Below are 13,895 nucleotides of genomic sequence, written 5' to 3' on the forward strand. Positions count from 1 at the left end.
TAAATCTCTTGTTTTAACATCTGCCATGCAGCTGGAAACATTTGGTTTTATTAGCCTGCCATAATGTGAGCTGTGTAAGACAGAGAGATCATCCCAAATCCATATGACTACGGCTGGATATCATTTTACATTTATTGATGTAGTTGGAGCCACATTTCTGTTTGTACCAAAAAGTAGTGAAGTTCAATAGCCCTACACGTGACTCTACTGGGTCTATTTGCCCTTGATCGAGTTCAAAGCCTCTATTTATGCAATGCAGGGAATTTTGTTTGCATGTTGTGTTTGTTTAGTTCACACCATTTGAATCGTTTCTTTCTTGATTTGGAGATGTGCGTGTTTGTCGGTTTGATTTCCTGTATTCGTGACCTCGCATATGTGTGCACTCTTTTGTGTCTGTTTTTCTACCTCTCAACATGTTTGCAAGACAGGTTTGGAGGATTTCCTTTGTGTAAATGTTTGTTCATTTTACGTGTTTCACGGTCACAGCAAAACACAATGCAGCGGGTCGATAGTATGGTGTTAGATTAGGAAAGAAAAAGCTCAGGATTGCTGTGAAATGTACCACAATAGGTCACGTTATTGAGCTGTTGGTAATTTTAACCTGTGAGTGATTACTCTGTGTATATGTACACAACACTGGGGTTGTATATTAGTCCACATTTTACCACTGTTGTCTAGTGAAAGCCCTGTAATTACAGTTTTGTTCATTTTCATATTATATTGACTTTAATTAAAGGATTAAAGGATTACATGCTCCTCTAAATTTGTCATCCTCTCGGGTTTAGAAGCACTTCCAGAACAAACCAGATAATGATAAAAACTGCATTGTCATTAAGCTAAACGCACACCTGTCTTCCGTCTCTTGTTGACATTTGGAAGATAATACAGCTTTCACCCGACAGAGACGATTTCTAATGTGCCAGAGAAGATCAAACTGTCTGACCTTGGAGAGTACAAAGAGGGAAAAAAGATGAAAAGATGAGTGTGAAAGAAGGGCAGGGAAGAGAAGCAATGGAGAGGAGAGAAGAAAGCGGGCACAGAGAATCTATTCTTTGCTGTCGAAGTGGCGTTGCAGGAGGAAAGAGGAGAGAGGTGTATTGTTACAAATGAGATGGAGCTGTGGCAAAAGGAGGGAGGAAGACATGTGAGGGAGAAAGAGGAGAGGATCATGTTATCCTGAGCCATCTATTCTATATGCAACGTGTGTGTGTTTGTCATTAGCCTATACAACTCAGTATTTTCTTTAAAGTGAAGTAGGATTAATTTGCAATTTGCATTTGCAAAGTAATCAGTATGCATATAATCCTCGGTGTTTGTTTTCACTTGTGTACTTATTTGATCAAAATTGTAATAACCAAACGAAGAAAGTTGTATTTACTTTTCTGCCGTGACAATGGCCCCTACGTCAGTATTCTTCAGGGAAAGTTGAATTTTTGGTTGTGACTGACAGTCGGTACCATTATTTGATTGCCGCAATAACTGCATGGACGGGCACTAACAATAGTTTGTTAGATCACTTCAGTTCCATCAGACACATAGGCAGGTGAGATGACTCAGTAGGTGTTGAAATAAAGTAGTGTCTAGTGGGAATCCTAGCTAACATTAGCATACTAGGTTAACTACAGAGAGGTGAAGTCCCCTCTCTGTAGTTGATACAGTATGAATTGTGGCATGAATCACACATACAGTAAGTTAAGAAAGTCGCAGTTTGTCGTAGTATCATTTAGTTTCGTGTGAAACTGCTCAGTGAACTACATCTCTCGTCTCGCACAATAAACGGTAGCTAACTTAGCTATGACCACGCACAAATGAAACGTTATCTTGCCTGATGTGTTTTATCCAACAACTCCTGGTCCTTTTTTTCAAACGGGAAGAGAGGAAACGAGCGAGACCCGTTGCACGTGTGAGTACATCCCAGTACAAAACACACAGGCATCGTAGCTTCCGAGAGAGATACGACATTTACGAGAATTTTGTGTGTGTCGTCTTTCTAGTTACGTATTTTCACAGTCTTCTACTTCAACAAACTTGAGACTTTTTTGACTTGCAAAATTATATTTTAAATTGACAGACGGGATCAAAACAATATTTATGTCTTGCCGTTGACTACCGTTCATATTTTTTCTGAAATAAGGTCTCATGTTGGTCAACAGGAAGGGGAGGGACTTCGCCTCTCTATAGTTAGAGAAAAAGCTAAAGCTTCCCCTATCTGCATGGAAGTTAGTTAGCCTAGCTTGCTAAAACATGCTCCAGTCACTGGCTCCCAAAATGTCAGTGTATTTGTTTCCACAAATTTGTCCAAAAGCAACTTTATCCTCTCTTGAAAGAATGGACTAGCATAGCTACAGTGTTTATTTTGCCTGACACAAAAAGAAAGGAGAATTTTAGGTTTCAGTTTGACTGTAAGAGTTTCCTTTCTTCAACTGACTCTTTCTCTAGTTTCTCTTTTCAACTCACTCCTCATCTGTCAGGCTTTATTTAGCTCCCGGCCCTCCTCTCAGGTCAATTTTTACATCCATCATAAAGGAGATGCTGCTGTTGCCATTTTCACCCTCTCTCCCATTATCAATGTCTACACAGACAGTAAATCCTGCCCTGTACCGCTGTGCACTGCATCTCATTACAGGCGTCATGTCACACTGTGTGCCCCTATTACTTCTTGTTCCCGTCGCACCGGACCCAGGGTCACAACTCATATCCATATAAAATGTCTCATCAGGCAAGAAGTTCTTCACTGGCTGGGATCACTTCACACATCCCGTTGTCCTCATCAGTAAAACCTTATTATAATATTCATAGAGGTCTGCCAACCTCATATAAATGAATCAACTACGGCAGATTGTGGAGAAAACAAGTTGCTAAAAGGTCGTTGGTTTGATTCCAAGTGCCAACATGTTCATGAGGCTCAGAAGCGAAGAGGAGATAAAGCACTTCACATGAATCTTGCACTACTCTTTTTCTCTTTTTAATATTCTTTTCTTCAGTAATGGGCCAGTTTTCCCACAGGGAGTCGTTCAGAATTCATCTCACAGTTTAACTAAAAGATTTGAAATCAGCTCCGGAGAGATCAATGAAGGGTAACGCTCTAAAAAACGATATTTTCTGACTTGAGAAAACTGTTGTTTTAATGGAGTTGTCTTAAAAAAATAATCCTCTTTATCTCAGTGATGAACTACAGGTGAAGATATTCACACACAGTGATGATATTCAGTCCTGCAGCATTTTGAAACGTAATTCTTTTTAATGCACTGAATGCGTAATGATGCGGGGGTAAATGACCTGCTGCGGATCAGCCGCAGTTTCTCTCCTCATTAGCGTCTCTCACCCCTTTTAGGAGATGCTGATAGGATACAACGTGATGGAAAACGTCATTAAGAATAAATCTTATCGTTAATGCACTATAGTATTGCAATACAAGTTATTAAGCCCAGTTATATACTGGTATAATGCAATACAAGGCCGTTATACACATCTTGAGGGCAGCTGATGATTAACGTTGAGACATGCCTTTAGGAAAAATCAGCTACTGGATCGCTTAAGATCTACACCAATATTATGAGATACCTGAGTATTACTTCTTCTGGAGCTCACACCTTTGATGTGTTATATATTTAAGCAATAGCTCACTCCAGGCCGAGGTATGTTTAGATTCTATCACAGCCAAGGGGCATTGTTCGGTCAGATGCAGTTGCCAATTCACTTACGACTATAATCTCTCTCGTATCAAGACCCGCAGCAGATAGTTTCTGAATCGTGGTGCTGCGAAGGTAGTTGTTAGTGTATATCTGCTGCGTTGCTGCTTGTTTGCATATTCCAGGCAACATTGTCAAACCTCCTCTTTACGTAGCGCTGCATGTTGTTTAGCAGGTGGATTGTTGTCTGGAGATGGACACTGCTCAATCCACTCCTCCATAGAAGATAATCTTAAATGTTGTAGCAGGTTTTAAAACAAGATGCCAAACGAATGCAACTGTTTGTTAACAAATTTGCAACATAAAATGTCATTACCCCCAAGTGTCACCCCCTCTCCCCCAAAAAATCATTACGAAGGTATTAATAGTACATTATAGATAAGGGCTCAGAAAGTATTCCTGATATTATCTCGCAGGTAAAGCAGTGCTGTTTTGGAAAATTTCACACTGAGGTAGAGACGAGTCCTGGAGATTTGAGGGTGTTTTGATTCCACTAACAGGTGCTAATTAAGTCTCTATTTTTGGCTTTAGAGTCTATGCGGTACAACTAGTGAGTTTTTACTTTTTCAGTCTACTTTCTCCACTCTCCAAATGTTTTCCTCAGAGGGAAAGAAAGAAAGAGAGCGAGAGAAACAGAGCTGACAGTGTCTCCTTCCTCTCAGCAACCACAGTGTTGTCTGCTGAAATTGTCTCCACATAACTGAGCACTAAAGAGCCTACGAGCGTGCTCAAATTAATTGGATCTGCTACAAAATTGCTCCCCTTGATACAGTAGGTACACGTACACACACACAGAGCGTACTCACTGAGATTCAAAACTAGTTTTAGCCACAATAATCTCAAGTTGACGTTTTCAGATATATGCTCTGTGGTTTCAGTCGACCCTTAGACTTGAATACAGCTTCCACCGTTTTCTCTGGAAGTTGGCAGAACAAATGTAGAGTAGCTAATGAGCCAAATATGTGTGTGTGTGTGTGCCTGTATAAACATTGTGTTTGTACATCAGTGTATATAATCTTATGTAACAGTTATGCATCATGTTGTTTTTGGTCTTTCAACACCATGTTTTGTTTCGGCTGACTTTTTCCTCAACTTTTGTGCAAGTTTAGTTTTGATTCTTCACGTAATTCAAGATTTCAAGTAAATAAATACTTTTGGCCGCAGCAGATTTTGCTTGGTATGCTATTCTTGTAGCAAAAAGGCCATTAGCCAATCGAAAGCAGGTGTCAGTAAACACTTTTCAGTCTCTCTGGTCATCAGCCAGGGTGGCAGTAAAGCCAGCTTAGCTATCACTGTTTATTTCTGTTGGCTCTATATTTAGAGCTGTTAATGAGTCTGCTCTGTTGTTCACCAGCTTCTGCACTCTTAAATACATTTAAGTCCAATTATACCTAAACCATTAAGAGCTGCTCTTTAGGAGTCATTTTGTGTATGTTGATATACGTAGGAGCAGAAACAATTGATTAACTGTGTAAGTAATTGGATTAAAGAAAAGATGTAAACTGTAGTGCAGTGGTACAGGTAAATACGAAAGGTTTTCCCAATTTAGTATGTATATCATAACTAATCAATGTTGTACCACTGAGAGTATAATGTGTGGTCATGTTTTGTTGTTTTTGTTTATATTTGAAGACCATTTGCGAGTTTAAGCTTTTCAAATGTTTTTTGATTTTCTTAAAGCTTCAGTAGGCAGAATTTTTTCCGCATCATTGGGCAGCATTTCCATAATAACCTTTCAGCATATTGTAATTAAATACTTCTGAGCCTCCTCATGCCTGTTTTCAGGCTTTAAAAAATCTTGCTCGTGACGGCAGACTTTGGCCAATCACAGGTCATTTCAGAGAGAGAGGGCGTTCCTATTGAGCGTTCCTATTGGCTGTGCTCCGGCGGTGGGTGGTGCTTGGTATTTCCTCGGTCACAAACTTTCTCATTTTACAGCTAAACAGTACACTACAAGATGTTTCTGAAAACATTTGAGGTGAGAAATAGGCATTACAGTAACAGAATATTGATTCATATTTGATCAGCGCTGCCTAGTTTGACCGTTTGATCGGAGTTTGTGAGTGATTGACAGCTGCTCAGAGATGGCAGGCTGCAGCTCGGCTCTGATTGGTTGTTTTCCTCCAATCTGTGAAATCTTGCAGATAGGACACTGGAGGACACAGAGGCACAGGATTTTTTTCAGATTACCTGTCTCATGCACTACTGTCAGGATATAGTGACCGTTTTATAAAAATAACTTTTTTGAATCATATTTGCTCCAATTCTACCCACTGCTGCTTTAAATTAATGTCATTGTAAATTGAATATCTTTGAGGAGAACACCTTGGACTCTTAGAAGTTGTAATGGGCATTTTCATTATTTACGGAAACTTAATAAACTAAATGAATAATTCATTTGTCAAAAGAGAATTGTACGTGCATGGTCGTTTCAGCACACAAAATGACTTGTGTGAATCACTTATCTGCAGCTCGCCAACTGTATCTGAATTTGATGCCACTTAGCCACCGTAAAGCGGCATTCATCTGCTGTGTATTGTGTTAATGTGACGAGAGCAACTCCCATAACGGCAGCGTAATTGAGTCAAACATAGGCCAAACTAAAAATCAACACCGCCGTCGTGTCATCGTGACTGCTCAAGTGAAGAACTGTGGTTTCTAGGAGCGTGGATGAGCATTAATGTGACATTGCAAGGACACACTTATTCAGAGCTGAAGTGGATGTATGAGTTGTGTGTGTGCGTGTATGTGTGTGTGTGTAGAGGCTGTGTTGTCCTTTATCCTGTTGGTTTAACCTTGAACACATACACACACACACACCTAGCGATGCAGCTACAGAAGCAGGTGGTAGAGGACGTTCAGAATTACAACAGGTGATTGAAGCGTGTGTTTTTTCCTAAACAAGAACAGCAGGGAGAGACTAGCTGATAGACTAGCTGTGCTCTAATGTCACTCAGGATCCTCGCAAGGTACTTCACACCTCCAAAATAAGATACGTACCACGAATTTACAGCCTGTTACAAGATAAAGACGTTATCTCGAAGGATATCTCTACTGAGAGGAGTCCTTTTTCTGCAGCTTCACACTTCAAGTGATTGGATATTTCCTTGTCTTTGCTCCTGTTTGACTTTAAAACAGTTTTTTTATCCCTACTTTTTACTGCTTCTCTCTTCCTCCTTTCCATCTGAATGAATTCTGCTGTTGTTCTGCCATTGCGTTGGTGTGGGGTTCACTAGTTTCTGAGGCTTTTGCATGTACAGAGCAGTTCGGTAAGCCATGTGTGCATACACTGTGAGAGTGTTTCCTCAGGTGGAAGGGTTTGATGAGGGGTGACGGGGGCCGTTGGATCATGGAGTTCATTTTGGGAAAGCGTCGCTCTCCTCCCTCCCACTCTGTTGTGTAATTAGGCCAATCAGACGTGGTCATTACTATTAATTGAAACGGATGATATTGTAAAATCTATGTGGAGGAAGCTGTGATGCCAAGTTGTTAACACTCAATGAAGGGAGAAGGACAAAGAGTACGTAATTGGCAGTGAATAAACAAGTGTATGTTTGTGTTTGTTTACTGCGTTTGATGGTAGAAAAACTGGATGTCAGACTCACACCAGATACATCCGGACCAAAATCTAATCGACTAATCCTTGGAGCATTTTTCCCCTCTAGATTTCAGCCATTTTTTTCTCTGCCTCTGATCATTTCTGAGATGCAGACATGCAAGGCGTATTATCTAACTTTGTTGCTGGATGAAACATTAACAATAACGTGAGTAATCTGAGGAGAGGCTCACAAGAACTGAGCCAGTGAAATCAGTAACGGTCAACATCATTTATCATTGATTCACAGCATTACACTTCCTGTCCACACTCAATTACACACACAAAGAAGATCTCTTACTAACGATATACTGAGTGGGACATTTTAGAGTTGAAAAATTAACTTGTCAGTGTTCTCCACTTGCCAACACTCTACAAAGATTAAGAAGATGCTACCTAAATGTTTTCTACATTGCTCTTTTCTAATAAGAGACTGGGTATTTTGTTGACCTGCAACCAGATCCAAAATGGAGCAGGCAATTGAAACCAAATCCCATTTTCTGTGCTAAGCTAAATTTAGCTGATGAATTGGTCGGGCACTAGTGGCAAATACATTTTCAGGGGTTTGATTTTTTTTTTTTTATTGTGTACAGTTTGTGAGTTCTGAAGATAGGAATTACCACAACAGTGTTTATGTGGACGTGACCATTAAAGTCACTTGGTAAATTCATATAACTATGGACTATTAGACACCTACAACAATAACAACAGCATGACTCAAGACAGGTTTCTACTAAAACACCATCTCTCCACCTCCTCTCCTCTGCGGTCTGGGTGTCCTGCAGCTCAGACCGCAGCCTCCCGTATCTGTTACCTCCTTAACCCTGGTGTGAAGACGAAGGTCAAAGACGAGGTTGAACAACAGCTCAAAGCACAGAGGGCAAAGTAAACGTAACTCTAACGCAGATATTTATACTAGTTTTCCAAACCCAAAATAGTCGTTTCAAATTATGATGATTTAACAATCCGTTTCCCTAAAATAAGCTTTTCATCAGCATAGAAAGTCAGTGTGACAGATGGTGTTTAAAAGGACTCAGAGTAATATAAGCTATTACAAACAGATGTCATTGGTGGCATGTTTGTGTGTGTATGAGGAGGAGGTTTAAATATTTAAAGGTGTGCATCATCACTCTCTCTACCTCTCTATTTCTCATTCATTCATGCATAACGAATTATAGATGTATTATGCATGTATTAAAGGCCGAGGTGCAAGCAGTGTGCGGAAGATGGGGGGGTCTCATGGGGTCCGAGACCCCTTTGAAAAGCTCACTATGTTCAGCAGTATTCATTATTCAAATTGCAAAACATTTATTCACAAATATGAATACAGAAAAATATTGTTGCTCTTCTTATATTGCCATTGAAGACTTGTTTGTTTTGGTAAGGCCTTCTTCAATGGGTGGCGCTGTTGCAAATGGTCCACAATGCATACAGTACGTGTAGTTTAGAAAACCTAACGTTACCTCGTACATCCTGGAAAGCAGTGGATTTTGTTTTTGCTTCGACTACGGATTCAGGGTCCAATCTTTGTAAGACTTCGGCATAACACCGGAGCACTAGGTAGGGGGGGACCCCCGATTACCAACGGGTATTTCACACACTGGGTGCAAGTATAAACATAATCAAACTTAATGTAACACACACCAAAGCAGTCACACTTTGCAAAAGTCCTTTCCTAAAATGTTTTCTTCACATGTTATCCTCCCAACACATCGTTTAATCTCTCTCTCTCTCTCTCTCTCTCTCTCTCTCTCTCTCTCTCTCTGTCCCTCTCCTCAGCCGAGCCTCTTCCTCTCATGGACCTGTGCCGGCGTGCAGCCCGCCTGGCGTTGGGTCGGGAGCGGCTTCAGGAGATTGAAAGCCTCCCTCTGCCCCAGTCCCTGAAAAATTACCTCCAATACCAGTGACTGACACCAGCAGAGCCAACTGGGAGTACAAGGACACAAACCAGACCACCAGAAAGTCAAAGAAATGAATGAAAGGATGCAAAGAGGGGATGACGGATGGAAGCATGTCCACACTGAGAGCACCATAGCTCTACAAAAGATGGATTTATAAAAGGATGGAGTGAAAGATGGTGGATGAACTGACAACAGGAGGTCCAGGCTTTCAAACAAAGACAGCACCAGCTTCTTTTGGATTCCGAGCTGCTTTTCTCATTTGTTTTTGACTTGAAATAAATTATTGATGATGGTATCCCATCAGCGTCTCACTCATCCAGAAAGAAAACCCATCCGGTGTGGTTAAGAGGTGACCGTGTTCAGATGACCACCGCCACCTAGTGATGAGAATGAAAACTGCGCCGAGAAAGCACACTAATCCTATCCCTGGAGGCCTTTCTGACATGCAGTCAGTGACCATATCATTGCTGTTGGGTACCATAGTCTGTATTCATGGTCTCCACTGTTTCAGGTGACAGGCTGCAGAGCCCTGATGTCCAAGAGGATTTTAGCACTAATGTTTTTATCTAATTGACTCGGGGCCCGACCAAAAGCTCACATTGCATACTGAGTAGATCAAAAACATGGCTGCAAGGTGTATGCAAAGTTTAGAAAAAATAGATAAGCATGCGTAACTTTTCATTTGGCGGGAGCTAAGCCCTTTTCAGACATGGAGAATGATGATATGAAGGAAGAAAAGTGAATCAGTGATGGATTTTAAAAATGTATTTTGCTGTTTAAGTCTTAAGTAATGACCATTGTCAGCGTGAGAAAAGCTCGCCAGTTCCCAACTTCCCATTCATCAATTAGTTTATTTTATAACATTTATTTTATTCTGCTGCATATTTCATACTATAATGGCCAAGTACAGAATGACAAGACGTTACATTGAGTCTCTCGTTTGCTTATACAGGATATTTATCTTTTCATCCATGCAGTTAAGTGCAAGCAGAAAAATTAAGGAGGGTCTGATGACTATTGATAATGTTTGACGTATTTTTCTTTCTGCACCAAGCTGCATGGGGAGATAAAAATCATTTTTATAATCGGACAGGACAAAAATCTCAACAACTTAAAATTGCCTCATTTACAGTGTTTGAAACTGCATTTTCTTAGCTCATTAAAACAATATAATTATGTGGTAAACTGTGACAGTGCTCTTAAAGCTTCTGAAAACTTGGCCTCAAATCTTAATTATTTCTCTTTAACATTGAAAATGCATAAACCATCATAGTTGAAAAAAAAAAACACACTCAAAAACTCATCTAATCTGCTTCATCAGATGTGATTGACAATATCCCAAACAACCCACCAATTGCCGTCAGATTTAAACTAAATTATTGTTGAATCCTGATTTTACTAAATGTGCTCCGCCCACTTTGAACCAGTCAAAAGAGCAGAAAAGAAGAAATACACAAATCTCTAATGTGAAATAACCCAAACCGTTCTAACTTCTAACAGAAAATAGTGTACTTTAATAAGGGAACAAGATGTGCATTTAATCCTTTTATGTGTATAATTTGTGCTGCTGGAGTGGCCTTTATGACAATGTGGTAATATCCAATTAAAACTTGCGCGGCGTTGGAAGTGTTATGAAAATATTACTCGGCCTAACTTATGAATTCAACGTAACAAGTCTGAAAGGGGCTTTAGCACAGAAATTTCCAGGACAAAACTGCTTGCTGTTTAAAGTGTTTTAAGTGGCACTGAGAACCATTCCTCACAGGACACTAAATCATGTATTATGATGTCAATCGTGACCAAAGTATTTCATACTAAGCCATGGAGAGTGTGTGAATGTGTCTGTAGGAGCTGTAGGTCGTGGCCCGTCGCATTGTTAATAGTGCTATCATGCTGTTGGCAGTAAGAAGAGCCTCACCTGCTGTTGTAGCACCCTGCTGTAGCTCACTGGTACCAGACAATATCTGTCTGCAGTCCGCACAACTGTCTTAATGACCACAAACAAACAGGACCATAGCAGATCTAGTCTCACTGGATCTATAATAAAGGCTGGAGCAGGATGTAGGATTATTGCTGCTACTGCAGCGGCAGGGCAGAGTCTGGCTCAGAATAGGATGCAGATGACCAATACACACACACATAAACACACACACACACACACACACACACACACACACACACACTGTAGACCAATCATGTTTTCTTTCCTAAAAAAGGCTTGAGTCACTTTTTTTTTTAACCTCTTTGAGTTTGTATTCTACATTATTATTATTAATATTATTGTGAGTGTGGATTCTGATGATGGCAGGATGATGGTTATTATTTATCACAAGCTAGTTCTATGTTTGTCTGAGGATTGATGGTTACATTCAGGTAAATTTAATACAAATATGCTGGCGATGAAGGGAGAGAGAAATCAAAAGTTGTTTCTTCAATGCTGCTTTTATTATTATTATTATTATTATTATTACTATTATTATTTGTGATGGTGGTGGTCTCACCTCCTGTTTTCATCAATTAGGATGGGGGAGAAAAGGACCATTCAGAAAAGTAGTAGAATGTATGGACAGATGGTTCAGTTGAGATGTCAACAGATATGAAATGTGAATAAAAGCCAAGTGAATTTGAAAAATGTCCGTAAACTATTCCTTGTGTTTCTTTCCCTTCACTCTTCCTTGACCCAAGACTCGTGTGTCCAAAAACAACACCGACTGATGATTTTTAGGAATGTTTACTAAAATATACATATTAAAATCATCCAAAATACATCTGACACTAACGAAACAGAGCTGCAGTAGCATGCAAACGATGGTTCAACTGGGACTGACGCATTTTCAGCTTCTTTGATTGTGTCTGAGGGAGCGTTTAATCTACTGAGGGAGGCTTTGGTGAGGAAAATTGGGCCGGAAAGTATTTGGCTGTAAGTTCTCCCAATTGTCAAGTGTGCAGTTTCGTCTTTAGAAAGTAAACAGCTAATGCACTGCTCATCAGCTCCTGCAGCTGTAAATACAGCTCGCTCTCTCACACTCAGCCGGGGAGATATTGACACACTGCAAGTCTAAAAGAAAAAAACAAAACTGCAGAGCACCACAGAGTGCAAAAGTAGATATAAGTGAGGCTTGATGTGGTTACAGGCTTCATATTTCCACAGACAGTGTAATGATACTCCACCACATCACTCACGAGAGTCTCCTCACCAAACACACACTTTATGTCTAAAAGCAGTCAGATCATCATCAGTTTAATCTATTTTCACAACCGTGGGCTACTTCCAGGTCTAAGAAGTTAAGCCAATGCTTAAGTGCCTTAAACTTGCATTCTTTCTAATATCCAGCAGGGGGCGACTCCTCTGGTTGCAAAAATAAGTCTGATTGTATAGAAGTCTGAGACAATGACACTACTTCTCATTTTTTTTATTTCTTACCTCAGTAAATATTGTAAACATGAGTTTATGGTCTCAATCGCTAGTTTCAAGTATTTTTCAATACAGCATGATGTTCATTTAGTAAATTATGGTCCCATTTAGAATAAATTAGACCATAAAGCAGGGGATGCTTTAGGGCGTGGCTACCTTATCACAGCGTTGTCGGGTCTAGTGGTTGCCCATGTTTTCATCTTAGAACTTTAACCCTTTCACAGTGTGTTTTCAGATCCATCCATCCATCCATTTTCTTCCACTTATTACTTTCTTTCGACGTTCTATATTATGACTTTTTAATTTTTTCGACATACTATACTATGACTTATATTTGACATACTATAATATGACTTTTTTTCGACATACTATAATATGACTTTAAAATTTATTTCGAAATACTATACTATGACTTATTTTCGACATACTATATACTATGACTTTATTTTTAAAATTTGGACATACTATACTATGACTTTTTTTCAACATACATTATGAATTTTTTCTTTTTTCGACATACTATATTGTGACTTTTTTTGATATACTATAAAATTACTTTTTAAAAAAAATTCAACATACTATTCTATGACTTTTTTTGTTTTTTTTGACATTCTTTACCATGACTTTTTTTAATATTTTCAACATACTATACTATGACTTTTTTTAATCTGTTCAACATACTATACTATGACTTTTTTTTCATGAAACTTTTCGACATGCTATACTATGACTTTTTTTCATGACATTTTTTGACATACTATACTATACCTTTTTTTTATAAATTTTTTCGACATCCTTCACTATGACTTTTTTTCATAAAACTTTTTGACAAACTATACTATGACTTTTTTCATAAAATGTTTAAACATACTTTAATATGACTTTTTTCATGAAATTGTTCTACATACTATACTATGACTTTTTGTCATTCAATTTTACGACATACTATACTATGACTTTGTTATTTTTTCAACATACTGTACTATGACCTTTTTTTTTGATAAACTATACAATGACTTTTTTTTTAATTTTCCGCATACTATAATATTACTTTTTTTCGACATACTATGACTTTTTTTTTTGACATACTATACTATGACTTTTAATTTTTTTCAACATACTATACTACGATTTTTTTTTTTTTTACATATAATACTATGACTTTTTTCGACATGCTATATTATGCCCTTTTAAATACTTTTTTCGACATACTATACTTTGACTTTTTTCGATGACTTTTTGTGACTTTTTTCGACATACTATTCCATGACCTTTAAATGTTTTTTTTCGAC

General features: G+C 38.8%; 2 protein-coding genes across 3 annotated transcripts in view; both read left to right on the plus strand.

The window, feature by feature from the left end:
- Window positions 1–11,820, plus strand: part of LOC141777006 (SPRY domain-containing SOCS box protein 4-like) — an 84,196-nt gene extending 72,376 nt beyond the window's left edge. For both annotated transcript variants that reach the window (XM_074650913.1, XM_074650914.1), the window contains exon 3: window positions 9,067–11,820. In XM_074650913.1, coding sequence (XP_074507014.1) covers window positions 9,067–9,194 — 128 coding nt within the window. In that variant the 3' untranslated portion in view covers window positions 9,195–11,820. The remainder of the gene's footprint in view (window positions 1–9,066) is intronic.
- Window positions 1–13,895, plus strand: part of rbp2b (retinol binding protein 2b, cellular) — a 232,898-nt gene that overhangs the window by 12,726 nt on the left and 206,277 nt on the right. The window lies entirely within an intron of this gene.

Source organism: Sebastes fasciatus, chromosome 11, assembly GCF_043250625.1.
Source record: "Sebastes fasciatus isolate fSebFas1 chromosome 11, fSebFas1.pri, whole genome shotgun sequence".
In the NCBI taxonomy this organism is placed as follows: domain Eukaryota; kingdom Metazoa; phylum Chordata; class Actinopteri; order Perciformes; family Sebastidae; genus Sebastes; species Sebastes fasciatus.